The sequence below is a fragment of the Symphodus melops genome (genome assembly GCF_947650265.1).
Source record: "Symphodus melops genome assembly, chromosome: 13".
Lineage (NCBI taxonomy): Eukaryota > Metazoa > Chordata > Actinopteri > Labriformes > Labridae > Symphodus > Symphodus melops.
In genome coordinates, this window is record NC_136703.1 from 18,095,183 (window position 1) to 18,110,657 (window position 15,475).

Genomic DNA, 15,475 nt, shown 5'->3' on the forward strand with positions numbered 1-15,475 from the left:
AGAAGTGATCACTCGTCGGCTTCTTGCTGGAGGCATAGCTGTCCTCAGCCAATATAGGTCAGTGTCCTCAATAAAAAGTGACAACTCCGCTTATATATCCTTGCATATTAAATGCTCTTAAATCACATTCATTAATCCTCACACACACACCGAGTAACTCCGCTTCCTTCTTTGACTTCCTCCTGTCACTTCAGGAGTGTAAGGATCATTTTAGGAGCCTAATGTCAAATTAATTAAACTCATAAAGCCCCCGCCTGTCCTTAGAGGCTCGATCTCAGACTGTCTGTGACGACATGCAGCACTTCAGCTAACTCATTTCGCTGACAGTCATTTTCTTCTCCTGCAGTTGGCACTTTTTCTCACTTTTTTTTTTTTCTCCTCCAAAACACTTTTTTTTTTTTTTTTTTTACTGTATGTGGCGCCCTCCCAGCTGCAGATTGTCTTTTCTTGCAGGTTGTCAAACAGCAAACCTGGAGGTGAACTGGAGAGCTGAAAAGGAAAGCAGGAAGGCAAAACGTTGGGCATAAATGTTCAAAGCTGGATGTGCACAAAGCTTTCCTCTATTGGGCCTTCATTTACTATGTAAATGTAGAAGAAACTAAACGGGGTTATTTGTAATAGTTCAGCATTATTTGGGCTTTTTTCTCTCTCTCAGATAATGAGGGTGTAGAGTACTTCAAGGCTCAGTGTGTTCATGTGAGTGAGTGAGTGAGTGAGTGAGTGAGTGAGTGAGTGAGAAAATGGCCAGCTGCAGAGCTAAAAAAGAAGGTTGCTTGTATTAGCATAGGCTAATGAAGGTCAGAAATGTAGTGAATGTGCCCGTCCAGATAGACACACAAAAACCTCTGACAACGCACACGGAGCCACAAGCAGCGGTCAATTATACTTGACTGTATTCTATGATTATTTCTCAAATACAATTACAAAAAGCCAGGTTTATATCAAATAAAAATTCATTAAAAATTTCCTACTTATGGTGAATAAGAATGTTTTTGTTTAGTCCAAAATATCAAGTTGATCTGTTAATCAGTCAGTGGAGAGAAAATGTTGTCATCAGTTTCCAACAAAGATTTGATTTATCTGTTTATTTGTGAACAAGACTGAGACCAGGCTAAAGTCCTGAGACTAACATTCTGAAGGGTTCGTGTTAACAGAGCAGATTAAAAGGCTGATCACCTTCATCTGCATTCAAAAGATTATTTAACACATGATGGTCCATTGGACTACATTTATTTATAACAAACGAAAATAAAGGGGCAAAATAAAATGAATTGTACTTGACTCATTAAAGTTATCCCCCCCCCCCCAGAAAAAAAAGAAGAAAAAATCACTTCAACCACAAACAAAGTCCTTATAGCGACTTGTAAATCAAACTCAGAGGATCTTGAAACTAGTTTTTAGGAGAGAAATCTGGGAAATGTGAGAGTCGGCATGAAAATGTACAACAACATTGGTCATTAAAGTCAGAAAACTAAAAAAACACAATAGAAACAGAAGATTTGAATAAGATATTTCTTTGTCTATCAGACTGATACTGCCCTTCTTCATGGAGGCACACTCATTATACCTTCTGGTTCACTTTCATAGATATTGCAGTAAAAGGAACATTTTTGCATACAAGTTGCCTCTTTGAGTGTAGGAAATGTTTTGATTTCTGACATTTCATTTGACACGAATCATAAAGCAGATTCATCTATAATTCAACAACTGGTGATGATAGTTTATGTCTACCTGTTTTTTTAATCATTAATACAAATGTACATACTTTTCCTTTCCACTTTACTTGTGTGCATCGATGGATATCTTAGTCAATCTACTAGCTTATGAACACACTATTGATAGTAGTGCAGTGTGCGAGGAAATGAAAGTGTATTAAAATGAAAGGAATTGGGAGGTTATGTACATGAAATGGGAGAGAAAGAAGAGAGCAGGAAGAGGGGGTTGGTGCAGGTGTCTTGTAGGTTAATTATACAGGACGCTGATTGACAACATGGCAAAGGCTTCTCTGCACAACATCAGACGTGTGTGTGTGTGTGTGTGTGTGTGTGTGTGTGTGTGTGTGTGTGTGTGTGTGTGTGTGTGTGTGTGTGTGTGTGTGTGTGTGTGTGGGCAGCGGCATGTTTTAATGACAAAACATGATGGGAAAGGGTCTGCAGAGAGACCACCATCCACCTGTTTTGCTCCACCAGCCCCCCACTCTTCTCCAAATGGAAGAATGCACACACACACACACACACGCAAGCGCACACACACACGCAAGCACACACACACACACACACACACACACACACACACACACACACACACACACACACACACACACACACACACACACACACACACACACACACACACACACACACACACACACACACACACACACACACACACACACACACACACACACACACACACACACACACACACACACACGGCTTTAATAAGACCACATGGGGTTATTCAAGGATTTATGCTGCTGATTTGCACTTTCTACATGAAATTACAAAATGCTGCCGTCCAAAAAAACCTGGACACAAAGACACTAGAGGACATCCATGCAGGAATATTAGCCATGTAAGCCCACCCTTTATTGCATACTGAAGATTTTACATGAGGTCTGACTTCATGAATGGTGAAACAGGGCTGTCTGGATTCAGTGAAAAGGACAGGTAAATAAAACAACCAGAGCACACACACCACAAGGTATGGTCCTTCTTTTCTCTCCAACACTCAGAAGTTTTATAAGACCAAATATTTGAATTCAACTGATCGCTGCAAAATCTGTTTGTTTTTTTTCTTTTTTGCTTGACACAATATTCAGTGGCCTGCTGGAGACTAAATCTCTCTCCACTGGACTTTGGGTTTTTTCTCCCCCTCCCTCCTTATGTGTTCCCTGGCAGAAAGCAGCAGGCCTAATAACTGCTCACTACTGCATCGCAAGTCTTTTAATCCAGGGATCTTTATAATCCCTTCAAGCAGATGCTGTAAAACTTACAGAACAGTTACACAGCAGAGTCGGTGCAGACATATTGCAGAGCCGTTTTATTTTTCGTAGAAAATACGCGGCCATTTTTTTAAAGGTTTCTGGAGAGACTGATGGACTTCAAATATGAAAACATCAAAGGTTCCTGCAGTTGGCTCCCCACGAGGCACATACACACAGGGGAAAACATCAATTATTATCAAAGTTTGCTCTGGTAGTTTTAAAACAACATGGACTTATCAAAGCGGGCAGCCTGACCTTTTAGATAAGTGCAGAGGTAGTCTAGGTGAGGTGTGGCCTTGCCATTTTCAGCAGCTGAACTGAGTGAACCTGAACGGCCACGAAACCTGCACCAGACCCGAGAGGTGAGCACAGCACAGCAATATTAAGCCCTATTCACGCATGCACATAACTTAACCAGATTTCTTCTCCTGCCAGCTCTTTAAGTAAAGCTTCTGCAAGGAGCAGAGGTGAGCTGATGTGTGAACACAGCATGAAAACATGCAGGGAAATTCACTGCAGGTAAATGGGTGGGCTCACCAGTGTAAGTATAAGGTAAAGGCAAAAAGCTGTCATCATAGTGTCAGACCCCACATGGCTTGCCTAATGAGACCCCCGCTCCACGCCTGACAGGGATAACATGCTGCTGATAAGGACATTTCAGAACAAGCACCTCAGGGAGACTTTAGAGGCAGGCTGGCTTAAATCTTATTAGACAAATTCAGGAGTGTACGTGGGAAAACAGAAGGGACCCCTCTAATCAACCCGGGGCTGTTCAATCCGTGTCCCCCACGGCATCCTTAGCTCTGCTTTAAGCTAAAACAAGCCGGGAGTCCAAACGACGGTGAATGAGAAACGATGACAGAACGAGGGAGAGAGTGGTGCGTCGCCATTTTCACAAGACTCGCTGAGAGTTTGATCGACGGTGAGGTCAAACAAGGTGAAATCCAGGAACGCAGGAAAAGAAGACAGGAAGAGAGGCAGAGATGAGAGATTGTGAAGGTGGGGGCGGGCGGTGGGGGGATAGATGAAAAAAAAAAAAAAGAGGAAATGAGCGATGGAACAAAAGAATGGCTCAGGCTGTTCTTTTTCCCTTAATATAAACTTCCACACAATCCCCCCAAATGCAGGTTAACCAGGCAATAGAGGAGCAGTAGAAGAAAGCATCGCCTGTGGCAGCAATAACCTCCACTAAATGTGTGTGTGTGTGTGTGTGTGTGTGTGTGTGTGTGTGTGTGTGTGTGTGTGTGTGAGCACACTGCCTTAGCCTGTTTTATAGGTCGCTCCGACAACCCTCCAACATCTCACGCAGCTCCTGCAAGCGTGTATGAGTTATGTCTACAGATGTAAACTGAATATCACACATTGCACATTTTTTTTTCTTCTTCTCGTCTTTCTCTCTAACTACCTGCCGTCTCACTGGAGATGTTTTCTCAGACTTCACTGTTTTATTTAGCAGCTAAGACGGCGCACGGTTGAAAAAAAAAAAAAAAAAAGCAGACAGGATGATGGGAGGATAAAAAGGGGAGGGGGAGTGGATTTTTTTTTTTTTGGTTGTTGTTGCAGACTCCACTTACAGAGGAATCAGCTATTTTTATGACAGCAGCAGAAAACTAAAGCCACAATCTGTATTGTCGGATGGGTGGCTGAGATGGGTTTCAGTGTAGGCAGCGAAGAAAAGGATAAGGCCAGACATTGAGCAAAATATTCCCCTTAGTGATGGATCAATGAATAATACATGACCCCGGTTAGAAAAGGTTGCTCCTCTTCAAGCTCATCTGTTAAAACCTTGGAGTTCCTTTTTTTTTTTTTTTGCCTGGATGTTTGCCTGTAGCGACAACACGAGGTTAACGTTTCCAAATCGAAAGCTTCACTTCTGCTCTGATCCCTTCTCGGCTCACGATGAATCTGAGCAGACAGATGACAATGATGCCTCGCCAATGGATCCCCATTTTTCATCTTAATGAAACGCGCTCCTTGAAGCCCAAACTAAATATTTAATGGCCTCTCACGGCGACCTTGAAAACCCTCTTTAACAAAGACAAAGGGACTCACTTTCCTTTCTTTTCTTTTCATTAATTCCTTTAACTCAATCTTTTCTGTGTGGCAGGAAAATGAAAGTGGGCGTCTTTCCACGCTTCTACACGGGGATCTGCTTCAAGAACTGCATGTTTAAAAATGCTGGACAATTGTTTACATCTCATTTGGAGGAAAGTCCATTTCAGGTGAGAAACACACAAATGTACTGCCGGTAGTGGAGAGGCTGATGAGGTTCAGTCAGAGAATTTGGGCTATTAAGTGAGGTCAGTCATTTTATTACCCTTTGCCATGGAGGGTGATGGGATGAATGGTTCAATTTGCTGCTTCTCCATCTTGCTACTTTTCTAATCTACCAGATGAACTACATTCACCGTGCTTCCCCAGATGTAGATTTGCTCAGGATTGGGTGGAATAAAAAAAGAAAACTAACGTGAATCATGAAGCTGCTCTCACCATTAAATCCTTTTTGCAAAGTGACAATGAAAAAAAAAAAAGGGGGGGGGGGGGGGGGGGGGTGTTGCGTGTTCTACACACATCGCAACAGAGACAAAAATGAGTGTAATTGAATGTTACTGTAAATGTTTAAAGTGCAAGTCTGAACCCGAGTACCTGCTGTTCTGGCAGCTGAAAGACCGTCCTGGACCCGGTCCAATGAGAGGCGAGTGAGTCCAACATGAGTGTGTGCGAGTGTGCAAGCTGGCAGGATGTGAGCATTCATACAGAGCTGTATAAAGAGGACAATAACAGTCCCTCCAGTGTTTTAGTAACCCGTTTAGTAACCTGTATTGCTGGCAGGTTGGATTCTCTACCAGACAAAACGGATCAATTTTTCATTCAGCGACCGGGTCAGAGGAAGGGAGGCCGCGATAGATAAAATAACAGAGGGCTACTGATTTATAGCTTTATAGGTAACAGGTTTATTGAGAAAATGTTTGAAGGGGAAAAAAATCACTGTAACTCGAACCCTGCTGTGAATGAGTGAGATTTGTACTCCTGAGGAGTTTCTGTGATATGGGAATTATTTCATGGGTCAGTAGTTGTGCGTGAAAAGTTTCCCCTTAGCATAAACACTGTGTACTTACTGCAACAAGTATCTGTGCGCTGCTATGCACCACCTCAATGTACTGGTAGTCCATGAGGCAGCCCATGACGGTGATGTAGGAGTGGCTCTCCGTGGTACGGACCCCCGGAGCCTGTGGCATCTCTCTCCTCACACAGCCCGGCCCATGCTCGCTCCACCAAGAGTGATGAGCTGAGATGTTGAACGTCAACAGGTCACTGTCCTGAAAGGGAAAGAAAACACAACATTGTCTTTATGGGAAGCTTTTCACATGTGGTGTTATTAAGGTGGCAAGGGGGCTTCCTCTGGAAACCTTCTCTGTAGTTTTCATGTCAAGCAAAGAAAAGAGTCAAAAGCATCAAAAAGTGCTATTCTGCTCCAACCTGGGGTCCAGGCCCCAATAAGGGGAGCGCCTGAGATCTCAGATGGGGCGCAAGTCCTCATCTGACCTCAGCGCTGTCTGCTCTGAGGCCTCATAAGTGCAAATTAGATAAATAAAAAAAGAGACATTAATCAATGAAAATGTTCAAACTTTTATTCCACTGATTAATTCCAAAATAATAATATTTGAGACAGCAATGGTCGGCTGGCATACATGGAACCAAGGAACAAAAGAATTCAGAATTATTTATTTAGTTAACTAAATAAATAGTTATTTATTTAGTTCTTCGCGTTAACTAAATAAATAGTTATTTATTTAGTTATTTAGTTGTTTCAAAGAGACTTGAATGTAATAGAATTATTATTATTATTTTTTTTTTGTTATGTTTAAACACTTAACCCAACTTTGAGAAAGAAATTGGGGGTATGAATTAAACAGTTTTTTACTTCTTCCTACTCCTTTTTGAACATGTGTACTTATATTTTATTTAAATACATATATATATATAAATGTATATATACATATGATGTGACATATGATATACATTGTTCTTTTCATTCAATTTTATTTATACAGACAAATATATATATATACATTTTTGATTATTTTCTTGTGTGAATACTCTGTTCTGTACACATGATTCAAAATAAACTTTAAACTTCAAACTTCATTTTCATTACAACTTGTAAGTTTTAGAGATAACTGTTGTCAATGATTTCTGCTTTAACCATTATGAGGTAAAGCTAGCTGTGTTTGTGGAGCTTAAAGTGTTGGGAGAAAGGTTTATTTCTCTCAGGATAATCCACAAACTTCAATAGTTATTCTTCAGAGCTACAAACAACTAATCCTTTTTACAAGCAGCCAGCATTGTGTTTTGTTTTGGGGACAGGAAACAGATGGTGATGTCGTTTCTTTTCAATAACAAAATGAAAGTGATACGTGAACCTGCACTTAAAATGGGATGGAGACAAATATCTCAAAACCAAGGGGGAAAAAAAATCAAAGTAAAACTTTTCATTGCAAGTTGTCAATAAAAAGAAGTTGAGATTATTAAAAGGCATGTGTTATATAAGAAAGGTGAAACAACCAGCTATTTGTGTTCTACCTGAAATTGACAACCCCCTTGAGCTTTACGCTTACAAAGTTTCTGTGTACAAGAACTTTCATCAGTCTGAGCCTGTCGTCTGTTGTTGAGTAAAGTTTTTTAGATGCAGTTCTGTAACTTTGAGATAGAGCAGCACTTTTTACATGTAGCTCTTTTACAGCCAGTCGATGTTCAATTTGCACACAGCCATATGAGCGCACACATACAGACGCACAGACACTCACACCAATCAATACCCCAATACAGCAATCTAACCCCGCATCTGCCCCTCAAGTGACAAGACATACATTATTAACAGAGCCAAATGCTGTCAGGAAAACATCTCTGATTCCTATCATCCCCCACTCACACTTACATGTACACATCACCGACACGAAACAGCAGCCACTGAAGACGAGTGCAGCCGGAGTCATGAACAACATTTACAGATTCTCTTCCTGAGTGTTGATCATTTATCATCTCCCTCTGTCATTCTGTCGTCCTCTCAGTCAAGGGGAGCTGAAGGTCAATATGTATGATTGTGCACACTAATGACTTGACAGATGCCATTGATTGAGCCCGCAAGCTAGGGAAGCCATCTTTATCCGAGCCCGCAGTCATGACTGGAGTACGTCGGCGGTCAATAGAAGAAGCTTCTGGCAACTTACTGTCAGGAGTGTTGTTGTTATGCTCCCAATCAGCCTGAAGAACCAAATCAATCTATCTATCATATGATAAATTCAAGGATAGTCCGCTTATATCGCGAAGAACATTTTCCTTAACAGAAGTCAATACATATTTGCAGAAGAGAATCCTGAAGGCTTTCTGTTAATCTTTACATCCAGCGATAAGAGCTTTTTTTTCTCCTGATTTACTGTGTCTGAAATACAAAACAACACAGAATAAATGTGTGTGACCACTTTCTTTAAGTCCTGCACCGGCTCTAATGAGAGTGTGATATTGGTTGTTTTTGTTTTTTTCATTTTATAAAAAGGAGTGACAGTGTCATGGGCGGTCTTTGATCAACTCTGCCATGCAGTGTGGAGTTACTGTGTACTTGTCTATTTCCCTTTACTTTTGTGTCTTTGTTTGACATATTCTTCTATGATAAAGTATAATAGTACCGTTTCCTTCCAGGGAATTGACTGAATTAATGACCGATCCTTTAGATCGTTCCCTTCCGCTAACAAAGACTTCAAGCATAATAAATATAAATACATACAATTTTAAACACGTTTCCCCCCCCCCCCCCCCCCCCCCCCGGAGTTATGCTGAAAGCACAGACAGAAGCAGCAGCAGTGTTTTCACTTTAAATTAACACCCCAGCCATGAGCAGTATATTGGCATTTCATTCAGTCTAATGAAATAAGCCTCAGGATCTCAGGCTGCACACTGGCTGGTTAGGGGGCAGCAGTTCGGGACCAGACCGTGAAGTGCCTTTTAAAGTAATTAGTAAAACCTTAAAGTCAATCCTAAAAGAAAGGGACAGTCAATGTAAGTCAGTAAAACAGGAGGAAAATGTTCTCCCTTCTAAGTTTTTGTTTAAAGCCGTGCACAATTTAGAGGCGACTGTTTACATGGTTTAGACCTGTGAAAAAAACACGACAATAATCTAATCCCACAGAGATAAAGACTGAGGAATGAGTGTTTGTTGTTTATTGGTCACATCCTGACAATATTCCTGAGTTGGAAACAGCATGACTGGAAAACTTGGTTTACATTTTTCTCAAAAGTCAGATTACTGTCAAGGTCACACCCAGGTTTCTGGCATATTGCTTGACAATAAAAGATTTAACAAGTGTGTGGAGAAGATGTCTGGGTGCATCATGGGAGGGTTTTTTTTTTTTCAGCGTTTAAGTTGAGATAATTTGCTAACGTCCATTTCTAAATGTCTGCAAAACAATTACTGATGTGTGAGAGGTTTGGAGAAGCCCGATTGTTCAAAAGGGGAGATACAGCTGTGTGTCATCAGCGCGGCAGTCTAACCAAATGTTGTGTCTTTGTATAATGTGGCCAAGAGGGAGGGAGCAGCTGTCAACAAATGTGAAGTGACAATGTTCATGTTTCGGCTTTTAACACTAGCACTGATAATCACTGTTACTCTGGACTTGAGCTGCTCTCAGTGTTGCGCACGGTTCCTTTTAAGAATGAATGAACATTTTAAACAGCATTGGGTCAAACTTGCACCAAACTTATTTACAAACTCAGATACTGAGAGTCAAACGCTAAAAATAAAGAGAGACATTTCAGACAGTTGCATGCAGACTTGACATGTCCAAAGTTTACATTTGTGTAGGCAAAGTGATGGCACTGGAAGACTTTGGACTGTTTCAAAAGGAGGTGTTTGTCGAGTAGCAGGGGTCTGTCGGGTCAGTCTGTCTATCTCCATGGGGGAGGGGATAAGGGATCAATAGAAGGTGACAGAGCATGTGGCATATGACTCCTACAGTCTGCCCCCTCACTTTAGGGCTCTGCCACCCTTCACACCCACACACACACACAAAGACGCACAAAAATACAAACACATCCTTAAGAGCAGTGCTGTCAAAAGCAGTCAAGGCAAATCAGACAGATTGACCTCACCATTTTTTATTTTATTTCTTTTCATGATAAAATGTGTCGAGGACCCCTCAGAGTGCCATGTTTGGTCGTGCATCTTCACACAGGGTGTGTGTGTGTGTGTGTGTGTGTGTGCTCCATTAGCCAGCTCTCCTCCTGCCTACCATATGCAGAGCTGGGAGCCCAGGCTGACTCCATCTGTCGGGTTAATGCCCAGCCCCAGCCCCAAGCAGCTGGCCCCTACAAGCCTCATTATTCTAGCAGGAAACATGCAGAAACACACACACACACACACACACACACACACACACACACACACACACACACACACACACACACACACACACACACACCGACAGATACACTTGATGGAGCCATGGTCTATCACACAATGACAAAGTCGCCAGAGCTTGGGCAGGTGATGCTGAAATTAATTTTTGGCTGTCTGAGCTGGTATGAGATGAATGTTGCCTACATGAACTCATTATTCCCGATGGTCAGGTGGGCAATTGGGCAAGAGAGAGAGGAGAGGACGGGAGAGGAGAGGAGATAAAGAGAGAAGAGAGGAGAGGAGAGGAAAGGAGAGGAGAAGAGAGGAGAAGAGAGGAGATAAAGAGAGAAGAGAGGAGAGGAGAGGAAAGGAGAGGAGAAGAGAGGAGATAAAGAGAGGAGAGGAGAAGAGATAAAGAGAGAGGAGAGGAGAGGAGATAAAGCGAGAGGATGATTTTGAAAAAGAAGAGATATGAGACTTTGAATGTAAATTACAATTAAAAAGATCAAAGGGGCAGTGAGTGAAGTTAAATAAGAGAGAGAGAAGGCACATCAAGAGAGGGTGGTTTAAATTAAAAGGTTTGGTAATTTTAAAAACATTCACGTTTGAATGTTTGGGTGTACAGGGTCATTTTGGGAGGATATTATTTTGAATTTTAATTTATCTATTAAGTTGTAAGCTTCATAAGGTGAAGCTCCACAGTTTAACAGACATGCAACAAACAAACACATTAGAGCTTAGAGACATTCTTCAACTCCTGATTATTCATCTGTGGAGGTGTGGAAGCTGTAAGTGTGTACTGTATAGATTGTACAGTGTAGGATTCAGCTCTAGATTACTGTGTTGCATTTGTTCCATTATACGCTACAACTGCTGTTTTTTATTGGGCTGCATTTGTTAAATACGCCGGGCCAATCAGACTTGACACATGCTTAAAAACACCCTGCAGCAGTGCCTCACATCTAATTAAAGCTAATGTACGTCTTCGCTGCTGCTAAAGCTAAAGAAATGTTTCATTATATTTTGGGATATTTGACAACACGAAATCTAGGAGCAGCTTTGCCTGTTGTAAAAATAAATAAATAAATAAACAAACATTGGCATAAGGTCAGAAATAAATCTGAATATTTTTCAGGGGAAAAACAAACAAGCTCAGACTTGAGGCTTCTTCCTGGCAGCAGAAAGAACTCAGACAGTATAATCCGCTGTGACAGCTCAGTGTGTACGAACATACTTACACCATGGCCACTGAAAACTGACATTTCATTTTTCTAAGTTTGCTTGTTGTTGCTACATGTGAGACATTCCTGAATCAAGATGTAACTGCAGTAAACACAGTTTTTTGAGAAGTGGATGTAAGTACTGTTATGCAAAACTTTGTTCACAGCTTCCTTTAAAAGATTCATCCGCAAGCTGGTTTTGTGTTTTCTAGAGCATGAAATCGTAATTTAAAGAGAAAGATGACTTGTGGGAATGTAGACGTTATTTAGTTTCTGAACTACAAATCTTGGGGAAAGTGCTAAATGAGAGTAGTTAACATACATCAGTGTTTTATGCATGTTGTAAACAAAAAAAACAGCCCGTTGTTTAGGAAAAGAACTTATCAATGGCTGTGGTACGAGAGTTTATAAGCGTTCAGTTTGCCTAAAAAAAGCCACGTGAAGTGTCAATCTGACTTCCCTCCCCCATCTGACAGCAAGTATGACATCAGAGGGAAAAGAACATTTAAAGCCACCTTACCTGCTCGACAGGTGCACAAAAGGAGATTGGGTAAAAAAAAAGAAAAAAAAAAGCAGCTGACTGAAAATGTCTCACCTTGGAGAGGCTCCCTACATCCAGGTAGAAGCAGATGATGAAGACGTTCCAGGCCACCCACAGAGCGGCCCACACTGTATACTGAGGGGCAAAGACACAGGCAGATTAGCACCACGATAGCTACATGAAGAGAACAAGGTATGAAAAAAGGCAGGTCGAATAGATACGCTCCTAAAAAGTGAAATCAGTGGATAGTGTGCTCATGTATACACTCCTATGCAAAGACATTTTATCAAACACACATATGGGTTATACACATCGACACACTATACAAAACAATTGGTGCGGAGGACCTCTCTTCTTTTCAAGGTGCCTGTAAGTTCAGCATCATAAAGACCCTGAGGGAGCTGAAGCTTTCTCAAACCGCTGACGCTCAATTAAATTCACCACCTGAACCGTTCCCAAAAATAAAATTGTACAGTCAGACAGCAGCCTGTTGACAGACGCAGAGAGGTATATACTGACAGAAAGATAGAGAGGCGTATTGTTGTAAAGGGAGGTTGTGAAATCTTCTGACTCATGATGAATTGTAGGTTTAAAATGTCAGAGGTGTCAGAGGAAGAGCGAGGGGCAAAACTGTGCCTTTGTCAAACAGGAAAAAAACCAAAACATGTTGAATCATGAAACCCCCTCAGCTCGCTCCCTCCTATTTTCCACTTGTATTAAGAGCTCAACTCTCCCTCCTTCCTCTCCGCCCTTCAATTCATGCTTCCTCTGTCTCTTCTTCCTCTGAGCCTCCTGTCTATCCTTCAACATCCCCGTCTCTCTTTATTTACTCTCTTCTCCTCCATTTAAATCTCCCCCCCCCCCCGTCATTAACATCACCATCTGTCCCTTCACGAGTGCTGCTAAAAACGTTTCATCTCTAAGATAAACGTTATGCTTCATATGCAAACTGACGTGCACGTTTATGAAGCGGCACAGCGGCTTTTTCAAACAAAAAGAATAATCCAAACTTTCAAAGAATGACCTTCTCTGTCCGAAAACTCTGCACAGGGTATAAATCTGATGAGCTCCTTAGCCCCCCCCCCACCCACCCAACACCCCCGTCCTGTTTAATTAGCCCTAATTACCCAGGGATTACAGTGATTTAAGGGTGTCGCACGATGCACAAGAGAGCGAGGCACGCATCCCAGTTAAACAGGAAAGGCAGCAACATGTCCGATCAGATACTCGGGCGGACGACTAATGCAAAGTGATGGGACACCGCTTAACAAGAGAGTGTGAGGAATTGGATTAATGGACGGGCGGTACAGAGCCTCACATGAACCTCCAGTCTTCATTGATGTGCACTCACCACGATAATGTAGCGCGGCCTGTACTGGATGGTGCCAAAGAGGCCGAGGATGACGATGATGATGTGGAAGAAGTTGGCCAGGATCGGGGCCCATTGGTAACCCAGGAAGTCAAAGACCTGTCTCTCTAAAGCCAAGACCTAAAGGAGGTAAAGACAAGGAGAAGTGTTAGGTTCAGACATGCTTCAACAAAAATAAGCCCCGAAGAAGGTCAGGGTTCATAAAAGCTAAAAAAAAAAAAAAACAAGAAAAATGTCTGCTTTCATTCACACACTGGCATATTGATTATACACTTCATAGTTTAGCGAGGACAATATATATTTACTTCTCAGCAACAGGCCAACTTTCCTATATTGACCCGAGTGTTTAGCTCCTGACTGTGGGAGCACCCCGAGGTGAACGCTGGAAGTTTAACAGAATAAACAACGACAGGTTTAAATCGATTTGACCCCTTCTAAGCAAAAAGACGAGCTCACTCTTTCCAACCGCCCTGCCAACGGCCTCCAGGACGGAGAACAATCTCTGGGAACTTTACTGGCGGCATGGGCCTTCCTTAATAACCCCACTGCAGTGAGCTCATGTGCTTATTAAAGCATGCGCTCACAAACAATGTGTAGATATTCCCATGTGCGTGCACGAGCGAAGTTAAAGCTTCGGCAATAAAATGAGGAATTCTTCCGTCGTCTTAATGCTGGCTCCTCTTTTCCTCTCCTTGTGAAAACGGTGGTTTCAGGGCAATTCTGTCTACGAAGATTGATTTATTCATGATGTCCTCCGTTTTATTCCTTCCAAATACCTGTGCTCTTTGCGAGCAACATTTCTGAGCAATGGCAAAAAACGGAACAAAGCGATACGAGCCCTTAAAGACAGCGAGTTCCTATTTACATCAACTCAATTAGCGAGCCGTTTGGGAGGGAATAGGAAGAGAGTGCGAAGCATTTAATTAGAATTCCATTGCCAACACAATTCAATTCCCAGTGTGTGTAGGTGTGTGTGCATGTGTGTGTGTGTGTGTGTGAGTGTGTGTCTCGGGCAACGATGTGTTTCCTTGTGTGTCGACATGTCATTTCCAGCCAAGCGCTTGAAGATGGATGAGGACGGGAGAGGATGGGAGGAGGGAATCTCGTCTCTGCCGAAATGATAGGAACGCACCACTGAGCACATTCATGCAAAAAGTACACACACACACACACACACACCACACACACACACACACACACACACACACACACACACACACACACACACACACACACACACACACACACACACACACACACACACACACACACACACACACACACACACACACACACACACACACACACACACACACACACACACACACACACACACACACACACACACACACACACACACAGCTATGGCTGCTCTCCCTAATGTAATGAAAATGTTACTAACAACCCGATGAGACTTTGTGACAGGCAGGGGAGGGAGATGATGGAATAAGGAGTAGCCATTTAAAAAGAACACTGCTTTGGAAGGAGAGCGAGGGCAAAAAAAAAAGACTTAACTCTGACCTGTGCCAAGTGTTAAGGCAACAAAGTCTACAAAATATCTGCAATATTAAACCTGAGAAACAGAATGATTAATAGCCGGGATCAAGAAAAAACAGATAAATAAGAGATAAAGGAAATCACAAATGACGTGTAAGTTAAACGAGTGAGCTCCCCCCCTCTTAATAACCGCCGCCCATCCTCCTGAAAAAAAGGAAATGAATAAAGTCAAAGCAGATGAATATCTTCTGGTCAGAACCTGGCCGTGCTCACAGAGCTCAATGAAAGTCACGTCAGTAGAGATGAGCCGTGCAGTTACTTTCAGAGCTGACACAGCTTACACTGACCATTTTGAAAAGATAACACTAGTGAGGTCATTCATCCGTATTTCTTTAATATATGCATCTCTGGACAAACATCAGCGATAATACCAAAGGATTTATGAAGATAGGATTCAGGATACATACAT

At 42.1% G+C, this 15,475-nt stretch overlaps 1 protein-coding gene across 2 annotated transcripts in view; it reads right to left on the minus strand.

Annotated features, from left to right (window-relative positions):
* Positions 1–15,475, minus strand: part of nkain4 (sodium/potassium transporting ATPase interacting 4) — a 42,906-nt gene that overhangs the window by 13,169 nt on the left and 14,262 nt on the right. For both annotated transcript variants that reach the window (XM_079358801.1, XM_079358802.1), the window contains exons 2-4: positions 13,492–13,629; positions 12,195–12,275; positions 6,106–6,306 (exon numbers count right to left, since the gene is read on the minus strand). In XM_079358801.1, coding sequence (XP_079214927.1) covers positions 6,106–6,306; positions 12,195–12,275; positions 13,492–13,629 — 420 coding nt within the window. The remainder of the gene's footprint in view (positions 1–6,105; positions 6,307–12,194; positions 12,276–13,491; positions 13,630–15,475) is intronic.